Raw genomic sequence first — 20,172 nt, forward strand, 5'->3', positions numbered from 1 at the left:
CTAATCTCAACCTCTTATCTTCTACCTCTCCCATTGAATTAGCAACAAACCTTCGCTCCCATCGACCCCTTTGCTCAGCAAATGGTAAAATACTTGGTCTCAATCACTTTTGAGCTCTTTAACCTCTTCCCCCATTCTGTATTCTTCCCTGCCTCCTTCAAATCTGCAACTGTCTTAACTCTATTGTAGAAACCCTCTGCTAACCCAAACGTCCCTGAAAATTATTGTCCAGTTTCTCTCCTTTCAAAAGACCTTGAGCAGATGGTCTTCAACCAAATCACCAAGTTCCTTGAGGATAATGGGCTTGAAGATCCACTACAATCTGGCTTTTGCAGTAAATACTCCACCTAGATTGCACTCATGCATATCTCCAACTTGCTCTCCAATGCTCCCCTCCAAACCCTCTTTTGTACTCCGTTTGGACAATTCAGCTGCTTTTGACACCGTTGGCCACTCTTCTTCCCCTCCTCACCCTCCAGGACCTTAGGTTTTTGCAAATCTGCTCTTGCCCTAGAATGCCTACTATGTAGAAGGTCGAGCTGTAAAATCTCTTAGAACTTGCAAACCTCAGACTCCCTCCCCCTCACTCCGATTTCGGTCGGCATCCCTCAAGAATCAGTCGTTGGACTTGTGCTCTTGACCCTTTATACCTCTGCCCTAGGAAGATTCCTCATCCTTTGCGCTGCACTTTCGCCTGTCTGCTGATGATACGCATACATGTTAGTACTTTTCCTCCTTCGCCCCAGCCATCTCAGAACGGATTACGAATGTCTCACTACAATAAGTCACTGGATGGCTCTCTGATGCCTCAAGTTGAACTCTCCAAAAATTGAATTCATCTTTCTCCCTGCTTCCAATGCAATACCTTACCCTCTCCTCCTTTCTCCAATCTCCTTCTCGCATGGCATTTATTTATCTATACATGGAGGAACAATGCTCTTTTGATCACAAAAGAATGTACAATAGATACATCAGATTTGACAGAAAGCAGTGAGCTTCTTATGAGGTGGGTTCGAGTGACCTTCTACCAGGTTGTGAGGGAGTAAATGGAACAGCCACGGGGGACAATACATGGGTGGATGTACATAGATTATGGACAACCAACATTAGACTTTTTTAAGTGCAGGTAAGCAGTACAGCCAGCTGTGTTAGGGATGTGACCATGAAGGATGAAATGCTACAATGGCGGCAGCAGAAAGTGAGGGGCAGATGCAGGGTACTGGTGTGGGAAAAATGTTAGCTATAACACAGATGAGAGGTAGGTTAAGAGGGTAACTGAGGTGAGGAAGAAGGCTTTTAGTTTGCTTTTGAGCACATCAGTGTGGGGTCTCAGATGTTCGGGTGAAGACATTTCCATGTAAGTGGAGCAAGAAGAGAGAAAGCGCGGAAGTGAGAGGAAGCACAAGGAGGGCGAGGTGCCACAAGGGTAGTCAAGGAGACAGAGCACAGATTATGCGAAGGCTTGCAGAGTTGGATAGATACAGGGGTGCCTTTCCATGGGTAGATTTTTTTTAATCAGGAGAAGAAAGTCATGTGAAGTATGTAAAGACATTCTTGCTCCCTCGTTCAAGGCTTGCAATCTTAGGGTGCTCGTTCACAACTACCTCCAACTGCAACACTTGATCACTACTGCTGCTGCTCTTATTTATCACTTCAACATTCAGAAAATGTGTCCTTTTCTTACGAACTAGTGTACAAAAACTCCAATCTTCACCCTCATGCTCAGCAAACTGGACAACTGCAAAAACCTATTCCTGTCCTTCCTCTCTACTCCTTCCCCAAACCAGACAAAGTCCACAACCTTGCTACATGCACTCTACAACTTACCCAGATCCTTCCCCAATTCTACCGGCAGACAACCTGCTGATTGCATCTCCATGCACAGGCAATCCTTTTTTAAGTTCCTTCTCCTAGTCTTCAAAGTTATCAGTTGACTTGCTCCTTAGTACCTGTGATTGAATTTACTCGCAGCTTGTTCACTTCAATCCTCCTCTGCACTCAACTCATTGTCCCATACCACTCCATGTACTTCCGCTCTTCCTACCTACTTGCCTGCTGCACGGGAACCCACTGCACATCACAATCAAAGCCAGACGAACTGTGCATTAGTACAAAGCTTGGCTTACATTTCAATGGTTTGCTTATGAGGGAGCTACACTGCCATTTATCTTGTCCTCCCTATATTACCCCTACCACTTGAGGCAGAATCCTGTGCAGTTCCCTTGGGGAACACTGCAAAAAGATTAAGACTACAGGAGTAAGCAGTAAACCCAATTGGTAGCAGTCTGCACCACCCAGATTTACCTGATAGCTGTGGCTGAGCAGTCAGACTTCTCTCAAGAAGAGTAGGGCAGTATATAGAGTATACACAATAGGGCCAAAACACAGTAGAGCAAACAAACACTGACCAGAGCTTTATATTAAAAGTATATAAGTATTTATTTAAAACACACTTTAGGCAATATACTAGCACTCTCAATCAAAAGCAAGTTAAAACACAGTCAGGCAAAGTATAAACACCTCTCTTGATAACTATTCGACAAGTCAGAGTTAAAACATCACTATTTGTCGAAACAGAGGTGAGCGCGTAACTCAGATGGCACTCAAATAGTTAAGGCAAGGAGAGAGAAAAAGGCAGAGCATAGAATTAAAACAGTTCCCAACACTTTTAGGAGTTCAAGCAAGAGAATAAAGGCAGGGTACACTGTAGAGCAAAAGTTCATAGGCCAGGCCCACTTTAAATGGAGCAAAGCGAAATGTGCCCAAGATCACACAGTTTAAGCTGTACTAAAAAGTCTTTGCAGAATGTTCAAGAGGAGGTTGGGGTGATTCAAAAGGTATAGTTAGGTCTGGAGCCAACCCAGTTGGAAAGCCAAGGATTTAAGGGTCACCTTTAGCAATCTATAGAAAGGGAGGCCAGGCAGGACACAGTACCTCAAAGAGAGAGGACACTCCAGCGGTGGCAGCTGTTCCTGGCAGTGGTTGAAGTTTGTGGTTCCGACCAGGGGAAGAGAAGATCTTGTCGAGGAGGGGATGTGGAGTCGATGCACTGCACAAGGATGAAACAAGCCGCGGAGTCCTCCGGTTAAGAGGTGCGGTCCTTTTATTCGCGGTAAAAGTGGTGAAGCTTCGCTATCCGGCCGCCGGGGTGCTTGGCACGGGCGATTCCACCAAGAGAAAGCGAAAAAGGGTGAACTGGTTGATCCTACCAGCTCAAAGGAAGAAGACTCTCCTAGCAGAAGATCTCTTGTGGTTGGGAAAGCGGTGAGTTTGTTGCAGCAGGGCTTCACCGGTGGTGTCGTTGTTGCAGATGGCTCAGCTTCTTCCCTCTTCGGATTCTTAGGTCCTGTGGCGACCTCTGAAGTTCCAGTCCCAAAAGCCCTGCTTTTATGCAGAAAAACCCCCATTCATCAGCCGAGCTGTCAATCACACATGCTAAGTGGTGTGCCAGGCGGCTCACCACTGGGCCAATCAGAGTAGAGTGCGACTTGGGTTGCCGAGGCAACGCAGTCCAGGGTGCCAATTCCCCCCCTCCACCCCTCCTGTGGAACGCAGACAAAGTGGCACCACTTGGATGGCTTCTGTGTAGAAGCCCGCCAAAATAGTGGAACAAAGGGCTCGACCTTGGTCAGAGTTACAGAGAAGGACACAAACGCCATTTTAGAAAAGAGTTCTGGCAAAAAGACCCAACCGGTGAATTAATAATAAATAAATAAACCGGCGGTATCTTTAACATTGCACCAAAAAGTGGTGCGTTTAAAATCAATGGGAAAATCCCATAGAGAATATTCCGATTAAATATTTTGCGTAGTAACTACTGCCACCACCCAGAAACTCGACAAGGGGGGACTGCACAGTGCCCCCTTGAAAACAGACCCAGGGGCAATCGAATTACCCCTACCAGTACTTCTACATTATGATGGTTTGTACTGGTTCTGTTCACAATTTAAGACTAGTAAAGTCAATAGTGACTTTACATGCCCTGGGAGACAGTACAGTCCCAGGGTATGGAGTCTATGTTTGGGGGTCACTATGACACCCCTGTGTTACTGCACTGAGGGTGCTGTGTAACACACACAGAAAAACAGATGATACTCTATGGAGTAAAAGACCCCATAGCCCATAAGCACACAATAAGTCAAGGACATACCTCAAATCATGCCTAAGAGTGGGAGGAAAAGAGTCTCACTCTTAGCAGGAGGAAAAAAAAAAATCCAGCAAAGCTGCTGGGGGGCTCACCAGGTTTGGGAAATTAGCCTTATAAGAGAATTCTCCCTAACACCACTCCTTCCAGTGACGTTTAATAATGCAATTTTATATATTTATATAGTACTCCTCTTTGGTTTGAAACACTTGCCCCCTTATGTTAATGGTTCCTTTGTGAGTTATCGGTTTTCTTATATGTATTTGTATTATCCTTGGTATATGTCCTACTGTTTTACATCATCGAACTGGCTCACCACTTGGTCTAATCTTTGTGTTACTGTAAGACACCTTCAGGGGAATTCCCCCTCCATCTGTAAATGTGTCCATGTAAGTACTTTGAGATAGACGTGGACATCCCTGTTCTTCAAATAAATACTAATACAAAAGTAAAAATGTGACCAATACAACATTTGCATGCATTTCAAACATACATTTTGAAATGAGATGTGTGCCATAATAACAGGTTCACATTAGACATTTTCTTTTGAAAAATAAAACGTAAGTGAGATGCTTACATTTCGGGAACTGGCAATATCACATCGCTAAAGGTAATCCACACTTTCTTTGCATTGAGACTTTATAGATTCATAGCCACTACAATGAGAGAAGAAGAAAAAAAAAATCACAGAACGGATAACTTTATAACCACCCCCCCAAATTGCCAGCTTTTGACCAGCTCAAAATATAAATATGTTCTATAGCAAGTATTGAGAATCATAAAACAAATACATTTAGCTTCTACCAAGACCCGAATTGGGTTATATTCGCAGTCCATGCAAGTAGGGGTGGACTGGGGAAAGGGTTGGGGGGTGGCAAGGATGCAATTGACCCCAGGCTGGCTGGGCTGCTGCTCATAGGGCCAGAGCTGAGAAATGCACAACATTTGTTTTTGAAAAAGACAAAATCCTTCAGAATTCGCAGAATTCAGTTTGCATCAAAGGAAACAAGTGCTGCAGGGCCAGCTCAGCTTCTTTGCAGTGGGATGAGGTACTCGTCTTGATTTCAGAAATGTTGGACGTTCCTGCAGACAGGGTATCCACCCCCAGCCCCCTACACACGCTCCAATACATGCCATTCTCCACAGTACAGTAAGAGTGGGAACAGCTTAAGCTGCAGGTTCATGTTCATACCACCCTTTGGCAATTTACAGATTTAAAGGATAGGTTCGGTGACCCTGAACAGTAATATGTGTACCACTCCAACCCATACACCATTAGCCTGTTAAAATCCTCAGCAGTTTATCACAACTCCTACTTGCCAAGGGAGTAAGGGTCCATATCTTATAGTTATAGTTTGTCCTTGGTTTCATTCTGTAAGAAACGTCCCTTATGTCCCAGTGTATGTCATGATCACCAGTGAATTCCTTCTAAAAATAGTTTAATAGCACCCTGATTCGCTCCACTGAATGTTACCATATGGTGGTTATGGAAATTGATGTTGGATTGTGTGTGGTGCTCACTTTTGGGCGCAGTTAAAAAAACATGCACTGAAAAATTAAAATTCTGGTATTATTTGAAGACTAGAATCTAAGGGGGTCATTCAGAGTTGGAGTAGTTCCAGAGGCATTTCAAAAATACCACCTTTGTTGGTGAGAACATACAAAGGTGTTTTAAAAAAAATTGTCCTTCCGTGTGAAGTTGAAAATGCATTATGCAAAGTAGTGGCTCATACCACTAATGACATTTTTAATATGCACAAAAGGTTCAATTCTGACTCTTATGCATTACAAAGGTAAGTTGTTGGGAGGGCTGGCATCAGAGATGCCCACGTTTTCACTGTCTTACCATGATCCTTTGTAAAAATGTGTTGACTCTACGGAAGTCAAGCAACTGTGCTTTCCTTCTGTACGGTAATATTTTTTTTTTAAAACTAGGGCGAATTTGGATTTTTTACCTCAAATTCTTAGTATGTAACAATGGGTGGATTTTCTGCAGAAAGTCTGCCTCAAATACTGCCGCTGGTATTCCCATGGAATATTGTTGGTGGTATTTGTTTAATCCCTGAATTGGGTGGATGGTAAAATCGGCAGAATGTGCCAAATACTGCGGATTTTACTCTTACCACCCAATTCTGATTAACCCCCGTCACCTCCCCGACCTAAGGCTGATCGTTTTTATTGTCTTGCCCAGAACACTTGTTACCAACAAAATAGACACATGCAAATCAACAACAGATTCAAATACATAGATATCCCTTCCTGCTTGTTGCCCCCCCCCCCCCTCACCTCCACCCACGCTTCAAGAGGACCCGGGGCTACCCGCAGGGTGAGCACTCTGGTCAAGGGCACAGGGTGTTGTGCCCCCGCTGGGGTGATAGGAGCCCATGGGAGAAAGGTGCTGCCCATGTCTTCCAGCACAGTCTACCCGAGAGGAGGGGCGGTGATAGGAGCAGAAGAAGAAAAAGGAGGAGCTGCGAAAAAGGGAGGGGGCGCATACTTGAGCATCTTAACTTTTTAAACATTTGCACTGTGCATTGAACTAAACTGGCAGCTGTTTTACATCTAAGTGGCAATCACTCGACCATCGGACCCCTTCACTTCCCTTAAACTAACTCTGCACGGCAACCGTGACTACAATGGCTCTTATTGTGGGGTTGGACTCCCCTCCCCCGTCACCACAAAGTTTTCCTGTGACTAGCCAACATAAGAGGAAAATACTAAAAGTTAAACGCAGAATTACGGTCCCCGTTCCTAGATCAAGCACTGATCCAGATACCATCAAGGCGCGGCAGTGTAGTCCCATTAAGCTTACAGGTGATCAAGCAGATAAACCACTTTTTTGTGAGTAGACTGGATGTTCTGGGTAGTAATGTTACAGATCACATTGTAGAGGGCATGTCACAGGACTAAAAACAGAGTGAGTGCACGTAGACTAGGGTGCAGTGGGCTAAACTGCCCCATAACCAACCCCCTCACCTGTAGTGACACAGAGGAGGGGGGGGGCTACATTTTGGCATGGCCATAGGCAAGGCTAATCCAGGACACAGCCTGTTTAGGTGTAACGAGCAAACTGTTTTTACCACGCTGGCGAAATCTACTACTGAAGGCGGGACTTTAGGGAACAGTTGTGAGGATCATGACATTGTTACAAATCGAAATCCTGCTTTATTGCGTTCGGACGATGCCACAGAAAACATATATGAGAATGCAGCATCCAGCCCTGCACTAAAAAGGCTGCAGTGGGGGAGGGCTCCTGTCACCCAGGCACCCCCCCCCCCAAAAACTAGTAAGTGATTCAAATGTCCATAAAGATATGGGGTAGGCCACACATGCTGATAAAGGGCGTCAGCTGGGCGCTAATCCCCCCCCTACACAAGTCCACCCCAAATTCCCTCTACCCCCCCCCCCATCGTGGATCAAGTTGACAAGGAATCACAACCAGGATGCAAAGGCACCATCGTTCTTATTGAACTAGTAGCCATAAATAAGTTGCTAATGTCTTTATTGAAGATCACAGAGGAGGGGGTGAGGAGGCGACTGGGGAGTGCCAACCGATAATGGAGGATCAAAGTTCCTCAGCGGTGGAGAAAACGCTTAGAATCTGGGTGAATGATCCGAACCCGAGCGACACAACCGGCAACCGTACTAACCATTGCAATGCCCAGCACGAGAAGGAGCCTCGAAATCAAGCAGATTCTGGTGGTTGTGCCAGAACCTCAATCCAGTAGCATAACACTGTTCAACTACCACGGCGAGCTGTGCGTGGAGAGGTTAACTGGGGTCCCAGAAGCAAGCTGTAGGTTGTTAAATCAAGTGGAGGGGGGTAGGCTATGCCAAACCTAAATTGTCCCCCAGTAGCACTAACCATAGAGGCCTAATATTTCAACATAGGCAAGGCACGGAGCATGAAAATATGAGAGGGTCCCATTGGGAGTGCAGGGGTGGGGGTTGATATTCTTGCAGTGTTCAGAAAGGTGCCTATGATCAGTATGAATCTAGGGAATCACTAACCAACAAGTGTTCCCATTGGCTTCTAATGGTATGTGGATGCAGCTCTTAAATTCAAGAATATTTTATAAGATGTATTAGAATACACTACAACGGGGGGCGTACTTTTGACTCCATTCGCATTGAACTGGGGGACCATAGAGTGGTCATGGGTATACTTGGTCTTGCAATGAGACGGTGCCCATGGCCACATAGCAGGATTGAACTCAGTGCCTTCCCTCTCTAACATTGTTTCTCCCACAGTTACCAGGCTTCAACATTCATTGCTATCGGGAGCCAACGCAGTCCCACTGAGGAAAGATATGGGGTAACTGATAAGGGAAGTGGGGTGGCTGTCCGTATGGCCAACTGATTAGACTCCAATAGCGCTATAGGACACAGGCACAAGGAATGGTCCGTGGGGTCGTAATAATTGTAGATATTGCTCTGTCACTGTTGGAAAGCCTGCAAGGCAATTTGAGTTATTTTAATTGTATACGAGTAGGGGAATTACCTTCTGGTGCGTGGTCTTCCTGAATTTTGGAGGTTTGACGTTTGTTGGTATTAAGTCTAGAAGTACACTATAGGTCTCCTCTTTTTTGGGGATCAGAAAGCAGAGAAATAAATCCCGCTACCTGGTCACAAGGCACTTTCTCGATGGCTCCTTTCAGCAGCAAGGTTTGACTTTCCTCTTGCAGTAATAGGAGATCCGCGGGCAGTGTTCTGCTACTTGGTGGATGATTGCATGGTTTCCAAAGGAACTCGAAGCAACACCCACTTGTCCGATGTTATTCCATCCCTTTCGAGTAAATGTTCGCATTGATGTTCAAAAGTGAAATTGGCCTATACGAGGAACAATCTTTGGGATCCTTACCATCCTTCAAGACCAGTATTGTGGTGGTGCTTTGCATCGAAGGAGTTACGCTTCCTGCTTCCTGAAACTATTTGAAGAGGGCTGTCAAGGGAGCAAGGAGCTGAGCGTGGAACAGTTTCTAACATTTCGGGGAGAAACCATCACAGTCCGGAGCTCGAGACTTCAAGGACTTGATTACTGACTCTACTTCTTCCGGCTGGATAGGTGCTTCCAGGGCCTCCCTATCCTCTCGGGCTAGACGTGGGCAGGGCCGCTTCTGTGATGTATTGACGCTGAGCTTCTACTGATCTACTTGAATCGGCTATGGACTCAAGCAAGTGCGTATGCGCTAACCGCAATTTGGTCTGTTCTTCATACTGTGTAGCCCTATGTTGATCTCGAAGACCTATGATAAAGTTATGTCTTCTGGATTTTACCAATTTCTGTGCTAGAAGGCGGTTGGCCTTATTACTCTTGGCATAGTATCCCTGCTTGACTGAGAGCAGGGTTTGCGCTGTTTCCTCCGCATATAGGGCCTTCAACTTGTTGCGAGCCGCGCAGAGGGCTGTATTGATCTTAGGAGACCACCCTTTCTTTTTAACTTTGTTTTCGATGTCTGAAATCTTTTTTTCCCGGAAGGCTCTGGACTGCTTCCGTTTGTGGTAAGCTGCCATGTGTGCAATTAGGGTCTCACGGACAACCGCCTTCATGGCATCCCATGTAGTCGCATGAGAGGTCAAATCCGTGGTATTTTCATTGAAGTAATTCTTGATCGCTGTTGCCACATCGTCCCTCAAAGCCATATCGTTGAAGATTGGGTCATATAGACGCCGCTGTGGTCTGGACCCAGAGGGTGGGTTCCAAGATCTGATGTATAGCAGCACCGGAGCATGGTCTAAGGACCTTAGGGGCGATGCACACTTTGTGAAGGAAAGAAGCTGGGGCGAGGCCAAGATCATATCAATGCGTGAGAAAGAACGATGGACATTCGAGAAAAAGGTAAAGTCCCTTTCCTCTGGGTGAAGCACTCTCCAAGTGTCCACGACCCCCAGTGATCTAAACAGGTGGAGGATGCTCAGTGCTATTTTGTAGTCTTTGGCGGACAGGGAGTGGGAGTTGTCCTTTTCCAGGTCAGGGACCCCATTGAAGTCGCCCCCTATTACCATCTGGCCCTCTGGGAAGGGGAGAAGAGCTATTTCCAAGTCTGCCAGAAAACGTTCCTTGCCCTCGTTCGGAGCATAGACTGAAATCAGCGAATACAATTGACCACAAAGCATCCCCTTCACTCCTACGAAGCGAGTGCCCGGGTCTGTGAGCGTGTCAAATTCCTCAAAATGAATATCTCTTGCCATCAAGATCACTGTTCCCTCTTTTTTAGGGCCATCGGAGGCCAGGAACTGCCTTGGGAAATCCTTATGTCAGAGACGAGCATAGTCTTCCGGGAGAAGATGGGAAACATCCAAGAGACCCATCTTCTCCCGGAAGACTCCTCCAGGTCTTGCAACCGTTTCAATACAGATTTTCGTTTCACTGGGGAGTTCAGACCCTTTACTTTTAGGGAGATAAATTCACAATCTGGTGTGGAATCTCTGGGCTCTCTTCCGCTAATGGCTTTGGGGGCGGCGAGGTGTTTGTAGGAGCTGCCATTCTAGACCTGGTAATTCTTTTGTGTGCTCCAACCAAACTTTTTACCCAAAAAGAATCACTCAACTTTGAACTGAGCCCGAACCATAGGCTCCAAACTCTTGAGCTGCCCAAAACCGTTGACAGCACACTCCAAGCATCCTCTGGTGTCATACTCCGTGGGGTCAGGCTCAGACCATGCCGAGCCCATTGTCGTTATCCTTGCGTTCCCTGTTATGTCCAAATGAGCGGGGTGCTGGATAGCAGAAGTTTTAGAGAGCTTACTGTCAGTTGTCCCCCCCAGATCAGGAGAGTGGGGACATTTTACTTGAATTTGCGGCCCCTCTGAACTTTCGACCATATCGCTCGTCTGGCTTTCGGGGGAAGATCTTCTGTTCCAGTGGGTGAGTTGGGAGATGGATTACCGCCTCTGTCTGGTGCGGAGGGGTTTCGAATAATTTCTGTGTCCTCTAGACATGAGATATTGCGGGAGGCCCCATTGTAGGAGAACTAGACAGCTGTAGGGAACAGCTAGCGACATTTAATCTGCTGATCACGCAGGAACAGTGTCGGCGGTCTAAGCGCTCTGCATTTCTGCATTGTTACAGTTGGGAGATCCTGGAAGATCTGCACGGGAGACTCCTGAAAGGTCAGCTCATCCCTGGTACGACCTATCGCCATAATTGCCTCCTTCGTCATATAGAAGTGGACTTGGGTGATCATATCCGGGGGAAATTCCGACTCCAGCCCCGTATGAGTGCGCAGTCTATGGGTATGGTCCAACAGTAGCTGGGGTTTCTCGAGCTGTTGGAGTAGAGACTGAAACAGGTCCCCTACATAATCAGTCAGATCTTGGTCCGCAACAGAGGAGGGCATCCTCTGATTCACAGATTGTTTCTTCGGGCCCTGTTTTCTAAATCTTCCAGCTTGTACTCCAAGAGCTTGCTTCTGTTTGCTAGGCATAAGAGTTAGGCTAAGGACCCTCTTTTTTGGTTACGGGAGGCCTGGCTCATGAGGGTATGACAAAGATATGGAGAACAAGGCGAGTCAAGGCTACCTCTCCCTTTAGCACAACCGAAGGTTAGTGTAACATAATTAGATTACACTAGTATAGCACAAATGTAGTTAAAACAATTTATTCTAAAACAGGCAAACAAAATGGTGACAGCAAGGCATAACAACAAAGCAGTTTATGCATGAGGATTTTCAAATTCAATTCACAGTTTGTCACAGTATTTAATACACAGAACAATTTGTGAGCCATGGATTAGTTATATAGCCCATCTCAAAAAACAGTCAAAACAAGACGAGTAAATGTGTATGTCTCCATGTTAGAATATTACCAAAAGCTTCAAAGAAAGGGGGGGTTGTCAACGTACCATTAAGTAATGAATGGTCGGCGCCTTTGGGCTGGACACGGCGGTGTCAGGTGGATCACGACGTGTATTCAGTTAAATCTATTTTCTATTTTCAAGCATGCAAGGTCAGTTAACAGATGGATATTGTAAATGAGAACATTTTTTAAAATTTATAATACTAATAAAGTGTGAAAGGCTAGGAAATTAGAGTACCTGTCATCAAGGTCCAAAAGTGGGGACAGGAGATTCACGCATGGTTCTGCATGTAGTAAGATGTTGCTCAGAGATTGACTCTACAAAAAAATTAGTAGAATGTGGATACTATCATGTCAGAGCACACATAGGGGCTAGAGTCAAAAATAGGTTAATATGGCATACACCAAGTCACTTTGTCACATACGAAGGTGGCCAGGCGTGTATTTCAATATTTTCTGATGAGTAGTCATCCAGGTCCTTACACAGGGGATACTTGTCCTAGTAGATAATAGGCACACGTGAATCATCTCCTGTCCCCACTTTTGGACCTTGATGACAGGTACTCCAATTTCCTAGCCTTTTTTTTTTAGTATTATACATTTTAAAACATTTTCTCACTTACAATATCCATCTGTTACCTGACCTTGCAGGCTTGAAAATAGAAAATAGATTTAACTGAATACACGTTGTGATTCATCTGGCCCCGGGTCCAGCGATCCACGGGGAGTAAACTGTAGTCAGGGCATTTCAAGAGCTTAACGTTACTGGGGGAGAGCCTCCTAGGGGACCTGCGCTGCAGTTAAGGTTGGTTTATGGTCACAGGTGAGCCGTGAGGTTCGCTACTATCTCTGCCGCCCCTAGCGCTGTGAGGCCACTCCAGAGAGGCCAGTAGCTAAGGCGCCCTATGCTCTGTCAGTCCGGGGCAAAGAAGGGGGAGGGGGAACGGGATCCAGCAATGTGCTCCTTCACTTATTCTGTGTGACCCATCTGAGTAGCTTGGTGGGCCTGGAAACTGCAGCATGTGCCTTTGTGGCCCTTAATATTGGGAGTAGCGGAGAGTGGACCAGCAATGACTAAGTCCAGAGGTATGGCGGTTACCTCAGTGGCTGTGCCACTTTCTAAACATGCACTACGCTGCAGCTTATGAAAAGTGAGAGGAGCCTTCCCAAGTTGGATGATGCTAGGGCTCACCTCGTATTCCAAAGTCACTAAGCTTTAGGCTTTCATCTGATCTGCAGCGTAGCAGTCAGCCCAGCTGAGGGAGACGTTCCATCAGTCACAGAGGTGTCGGCTTGCCGTGTCGTGGCCAGAGGTTCGCTGATCTGGGTGATTGTGGCGCTCAGCCGGATGAAGGAGCAAGAATTCATGGCCCCCGGGGGCGGGGGAGGACGCTGCTGGAGACACAGTGAGAAGGGGAAGCAGAGCTCTCGGGTGGGGACTGTAATAGGAGCACCGGTGGCAGGAGGAGGGGCCGGGCTCTCTTTCAGAGCGGCGTAGCAAAATCAGTACCTCCACGGGATCCTAGATAGTACAGGCTGTTCCGCCACCCCTCACTCCTCGAGGACGTAAGCAGGACGATTCTGGGCCATCTCCTTCATAATACGATCATCTCTGCACACCTGCACACACGTACGTCTGCACACACACACACCTACACACACCTACCTACACACACCTACCTACCTACACACACCTACCTACCTACACACACCTACCTACACCTACACACACACACACACACACACACACACACACACACACACACACACACACACACACACACACACACATAGCTCTAAGTGCGTTTGCCCGCCATCTTGGAGCCTTCACCTGCACTCGGGACCCAGTGTAGTTTCAGGAGGGTCATCCGGGCTATGCAGAGAGAACGTGCACTGTCAACCAGGGCAAGAGGTTCCTCACAGCTTCTGACAGCTCCTGTTGAGATCTCATCTTTCAGGAACCGGAAGGGACGCTAATTTAGTTAAGAAATGATGACGGGCTCAGCACGGAGGCCATTAGCAGAACAGTCCCATTGATGGCGCTACAGGCGACGGCCCCTGAATCAAACTTTGTAAAGTTTCCTTCTCCTCTGTACAAGCATGCTTACTTACGGTTTAGATTGAACCTGTGGCCTATCAAAGAAGTATTAGCCAAGCGTAAAATTATATCTCAAATTGCTAATACATGTTGTTTTTGCCAAGTGCTTGGTCAGAGTCCTTGTCATTTGTTAACGTAGTGTCCAAACTTGCTTGATACATGTGACAAATTTCTGAAAAAACATTTTATTAATTATAAAGTTATTGACTCAGACATTTTATGGGAACAGTTGTTTTGTGCAACTAGAACATCTTGCCATTGTACAATTTTTATCCTCATTGAATATTATGGGAACTATATAAATGCGCTTTTATCTTTTATTAAAATCATCTTGAACATTATATATTCGTGAACTTTTGAATCTGTTAAACTGACTTAATTTTGTAACTTCACTGATTTCAATTGTAATTCTAGTCATTTTGTATATTGAAAGGTTGATATATATATATATATATATACACACACACACACACATCTCACACGGCCCGTGGTAGCGGGCGTGTAGTTATGATTAAGTTGCTAAACTCATAGGAAGATGGCCGGCTCTGAATTTCACCGCCAAGTTGGGTGAGGTTTTGTGCAGGGGGTGGGGGGGGAGCCAAAGTTATACGGGTCCCACATTTTTTTTTTCTCCATAGACTGATGGGGGAAAAACTTTGCTCACGGCTACAGCCCGAACGGCCGGACAGATTTTCACCAAATTTGCGGCAGGAGCGGGGGCTTGGGTCAGAAGAAAAAGTTACTTACCAACTGTAACTTTCTTTCGACTGGATGTTCCTCCCACGTATTCCTCATCTTATGATATTCGTATCCTGCCAGTTTCGCTGCTTCGGATTTATTTTTTGGCAGAGTGCGCTGTGCACAAGGCCGTGGCATCGATGTCCCTCGACGGGCTCCGTACCTTGTCGACGTCACCGTCAGTATAAATAGCTTGTGCTGCGCCTGTTGGCTTCAGTTCTGTTTTTTTGAGGAATTATTCGAGGAACACCCAGGCATGCCTCATGAATGATACACTCTTCGTGAGAGGAAAGTGTAAGAAACGCAAACTGTACTGCGGGGTAGGATAGGAGGGGCGATGAGCAATACGTGGGAGGAACATCAAGTCGAAAGAACGTTACAGTTGGTAAGTAACTTGTTCTTCGAATGGATTGTGTCCTCCCACGTATTGCTCATCTTATGATAGACTCCCATAGCAGTGGTAATTTTGGAGGTGGGAGTACTAGTATTTGTTTTCATGGACGGAATGAAGATGAAGTACCGCTTTGGCAAATAAACCCTCTCTGGAGGAAGAAGCATCTAAGCAATAATGCTTGATGAAGGTATGCATTGATGCCCATGTTGCAGCTGAACAAATATCTGCTGCAGGGACTTCCCTCTTCAGAGCCGCAGAAGTAGCCATCCCCCTAGTGGAATGGGCTCGAAGCCCACCTCGGGGGTCCTTTCCCGACAATCTGTAGCACTCAATATTGGCCAGAATGATCCAGCGGGATATGGTTTGTTTTGTCACCGCTAATCCCAATTTATGACCTACATAACCTACAAAAAGTTGGTCATCTTGACGTAATTTTGACATTCTTGAAATGTAAAAACAGAGCCCTTTTGGGGTCCAGTCTACGCAGTCTCTCCTCTTCTTTGCCCAAATGAGGAGGAGGATAGAAAGTTGGTAATATGATTTTTTGTGACAAATGGAAGTCAGAAACTAAGAAAGAGGGTTTAGCTTTAAGAACCACCTTATCCTTGTAAAAAGTAGTATATGGAGGTTTAGATGAGAGAGCCTGTAGTTCACTAACCCTGCGGGCTGATGCTAAGGCCACAAGAAGGACCGTCTTTAATGTTAGAAGCTTCAAGGGACAAGAGTGCAGAGGCTCAAAAGGTATACAAGTTAGAAACTTAAGTACCAGATTGAAATCCCATGTTGGGACATGAAAGGGGACTAGAGGGTATACATTAGTAAGCCCTTTCAGGAATTGAATTATCAATGGAATTTTTAAGTAATAAACCTCTTCCGAGGAACGCTGGAAAATGGACAGCGCAGCTAGATATCCTTTAATTGTTCCGATCTGGAGCCCCAGATTTGCTAGATGCAATAGGAAAGAAAGCACCATTGGGGTGCCACATTGAAAGGGTCCACAGCCTTATCTTTGCACCAGTTACTGAACTTGTTCCAACAACACCGGTACAAGGATTTTGTTGCTGGCCTTCTGGCCGAAAGCAAAATCTCCATTATGTCATCCGGAAGATCCCAATCCTTATATCTCAACCTCTCAGCAACCATTTGTGAAGGATGAGTGTCTTGAACTCTGGATGGAGAACCCGATCTTCCTCTTGCGAGAGAAGATCCTATCTTTGCAGAAGACGTATTGGAGGGCAGATGGACATGTCCAGAAGGTCCGGGTACCACGTCCTCCTGGACCAATCCGGGGCAATTAGGATCATGGTTTTCCTGAACTTTCTCAACCTCCCGATTACTTGAGGAATCACGGGGACTGGAGGAAACGCGTACATAAGTGGAAACTTCCAGTCCACCACGAACGAGTCTCCTAGAGCTCCTCTCGGAGGAAATTCCCTTGAGCAGTACTGTTCGCACTTCCGGTTCACCATGGTCACGAACAAATCCACTTGAGGGGTTCCCCAAAGGGCGAAGATCTCCAGAAGGACTTCCTGAGCTAGTTCCCACTCGTGGGAGACTGCTCTGCCTGCTCAGAGCATCTACCGCCGTGTTCTGCTCTCCGGCTAGGTGAACTGCCGATAGAGATTCCTTCTCGTGTTGCCCAGAACCAGAGCTGCATTGCCTCTCTGCAAAGTGGTAGTGATTCTACACCTCCTCTCTTGTTGAGGTAGTACATGGCTACCGTGTTGCCCGTCATTATCAGGACATTCTTTCCCTGTACAGAGGGCAGGAAGGCTTTCAGCGCTAGTCTGATTGCCCTCAGCTCCAATAGGTTGGATGTGTAGTTTGGACTCTGATGGAGACCAACGACCGCTGATTGTCAGATCGTTGGTATGGGTTCCCCACCCCGTGAGTGAGGCGTCCGTTACTACTGTTATCTCCGGCCATGGTTGCCAAAAAGATTCTCCCTTGAGGATGTTGTCATTGCAAGCCCACCATAGTAGATCCCGAGCGACTGCGCTCGGGACTTGCAGAAGATCCAACATATTCCCTGAGAACTGGGACCACTGAGTTCTGAGGGCCCATTGAAGGGATCTCATTCTCAATCTGGCCTCTGGCACCAGAAAAATGCAGGATGCCATGAGGCCGAGCAACCTCAGAAAATCAAAGGCCGGCAAATGCTGGGCATTCTGGAACTTCGTTACCATCTGCAGAATGTGGAGAGCTCATCTCGGGAGGCAAGGTTTTGCCTGAGGAAGTGTCTAAAACTGCTCCGATAAATTGAAGCTCTTGGGATGGTATCATGTGGGACTTCCTGAATTGAGGGAGAAGCCCAGTTTGTGAAGGAAGTGACAGGTGATGGATAGATGTTCCTGAGCTTGTTCGGGAGAACGTGCTCTGATCAACCAATCGTCCAGCTAGGGGTAGACGTGAATCCTCCCTCTTCCGAGACTCGCTGCCACAACTGCCATCAACTTGGTGAAAACACTCGGGGCGGAGGTCAACCCGAATGGCAGAACTCGAAACTGATAGTGAGAATTGCCAATCGCGAACCTCAGGTACTTTCTGTGCTTGAAATGGATTGGCACATGAAAGTAAGCATCCTGAAGGTCCAATGATACCAACCAGTCTTGGTGTTGGAGAGCCTGAAGGATCTGAGAAAGGGTTACCATCTTGAACTTGTCCTTCCTGAGGAACTTGTTCAAGTTTCTTAAGTCCAAGATGGGTCTCAATCCTCTGTCCTTCTTTGGGATGAGAAAGTATGGGGAGTACCAACCCTTGTTCCTCTCTGCTACAGGTACCTGTTCTATTGCACCTTTCTCTAGCAGGGTTAAAATTTCCTGCAACAGGAGCGGATCTGGAATTTTGTCAGAGTTGGTTCCCGGTGGATGGTCCTGAGGCCTTTTTAGGAAGGGGAGACAGTAACCCTGAGCTACTGTTTCCAGTGCCCAAGCATCTGAGGTAATGCCCCGCCATTCTTTCAGATGATGAGAGATCCTGCCTCCCACCAGGGTTTTGTGTAACAAGATCTCAGAGTGATCTGGAAGCGGCTGCAGGAGCGGCTGAGGGCAAAGATGCAGTTCCTGAGGTTTTCTCTTGCGTTTTTGAAAGGCCTGTCCTCTTCCTCTACCACAATAGGAGTAGTACCGAAAAGAACGATCCCACCAGGAAGATGAGCCCGAATAGGGTTTCTGAGGCTGTCGCATGGAGGCGCTAAGAGATTTAGCTGCCGCTTTTGAGGTCTGTAGTTCTTCTAGGCTTTCATCAGCCTTACTATCAAACAGCCTCAAGCCATCAAAAGGCATGTTGAGAAACTTGGCCTGCACATCTGGTGCGAACCCCCGACTTCGTCAACCTCTCTAATCTGCGTAGCACTGTGCTTGCAGCCATGGATCTGCTGATACTATCAGCATTATCCAGTCCAGACTGGAGACATTCCCCCATTGCCTCCTTTCCGTCTTTGACAATATTCAGGAAACCTTCCCTTTCCTCGCCTTCCGGAATATGATCAGCCGCTGCCGAAATGCAGTCCCAAAGGGTATGGGTGAACCTGGCCAGGGTACAGGTGACATTAGTTGACTTAACAGCCATGCCACCTGAAGCAAAAACTTTACGGGCCTAATCATCCACCTTCTTATCCTCTCTATCCAGAGGGATAGAAGGATATGCAGTCTGTCTTGAGGTAGTTGCATCTTGAATAACCAGACTTTCTGGAGTGGGATGCCCGTTTAAATATTCAGGATCAGAACCAGAAGTTCTATATTTCTTAGGAAAATTACTGTTTACTGCAGCAATATTGTCAGGAACTTCCCAGTTTTTTTCCACCGATCTCTGAAGTGCCCTATGGAAGGGGAGAACTTCTGGGGGCCCCGATCAAGTATGTCCGTTATATTGTCCCGATCAAAAGTGGGTGAGGCTCTACCCCAGCCCATGTATTCCACCACTCTTCATTAAACTCCTGTACCCTGAATCTGCGTGTTCTGCAGGGTCAGGTTTTGCAAACTCTAGCTCAGGTGACGTATCAATGCCACTAGCAGAGTGAAGGGTGTCACACAGGTTTCATTTTCGATTCTGGATCAATTAGTTATTCTGGGACCTCTCTAGTACCATATTATACTCCAATAGGAGAAACCTCCTCTACTTCAGAGCCACTTTCTTCAAAAATTGAAGACCTAGACTTAAAGAAGTCTGATTTTGGTAAAGGAGTAAATCTCCTGTCTTGTTCATAAGGTTTGGTCGAAGGAATCGACGGAACCTTCGATGGTATCGAAGGAATCTTTGAGGACACAGATGTCGTCTTCGACACAGGCGTCGAAGACACTTTTGGCTTCGATGTCGAAGCTGTCAGAGCCAATAGCGTCGACAAAGTCGCGGATGTTGGACGACTTGTTTTTTTATATGGTGTCGGAGAAATACTCGACTCTCGAGGAATCTTCGACGACTTGGTGTCAACTCGAGTTTTACGAGTTTCGTCCATACTACTGGGTTTTACCACAGTAGTTCCTGACTTCCCTGTGTCGTCCGATGGAGCGACAGGGGTCCGGCTCTTCTGAGGGTTCTTTGAGGGGGTCGAGGCCGCATTCTCAAAGACCTCCATTATCTTCTTTCTAAAATCTTCCCATTTTCTTGGGGAATCCAACTTAGTCGGGCATCGTACCAATTTGGTAGATGAATCGGAAGATGACGAGGGAGATCCATGTCTTCTTTTTACTTTTTTTGAAGAGGAAGATGAAGAGCGCCTCAATCTACTACGAGATCGGGATCTCTTAGAGTGTCTATGACGATCAGATTCTTTCGAATCGCTATATTTTTTTAATGTTCGATTTTTTTTAATGTCTTTTCAACGAGGCCTTAGAAGCTTCCCACCTTTCCTCTCACGAAGGGCCTTCTCCGTCATCGACTGACAGGAGCTACAATCGCCGGTTCGATGGCTTGAACCTAGGCACCAGAGACAAATACTGTGAGGATCTGATCAACATCTTCGATCCACAGTCAATACACTTTTTAAACCCTGTCTTCGGAG

The 20,172-nt window shown here is 46.4% G+C and overlaps 1 protein-coding gene across 2 annotated transcripts in view; it reads right to left on the minus strand.

Annotated features, from left to right (window-relative positions):
• STAU1 (staufen double-stranded RNA binding protein 1) overlaps positions 1-20,172 on the minus strand; it is a 1,155,286-nt gene that overhangs the window by 32,415 nt on the left and 1,102,699 nt on the right. For both annotated transcript variants that reach the window (XM_069651277.1, XM_069651276.1), the window contains one exon: positions 4,722-4,800. In XM_069651277.1, the coding sequence (XP_069507378.1) occupies positions 4,749-4,800 (52 nt within the window). In that variant the 3' untranslated portion in view covers positions 4,722-4,748. The remainder of the gene's footprint in view (positions 1-4,721; positions 4,801-20,172) is intronic.

This window comes from Ambystoma mexicanum, chromosome 3p (genome assembly GCF_040938575.1).
Source record: "Ambystoma mexicanum isolate Mex_15411 chromosome 3p, UKY_AmexF1_1, whole genome shotgun sequence".
Lineage (NCBI taxonomy): Eukaryota > Metazoa > Chordata > Amphibia > Caudata > Ambystomatidae > Ambystoma > Ambystoma mexicanum.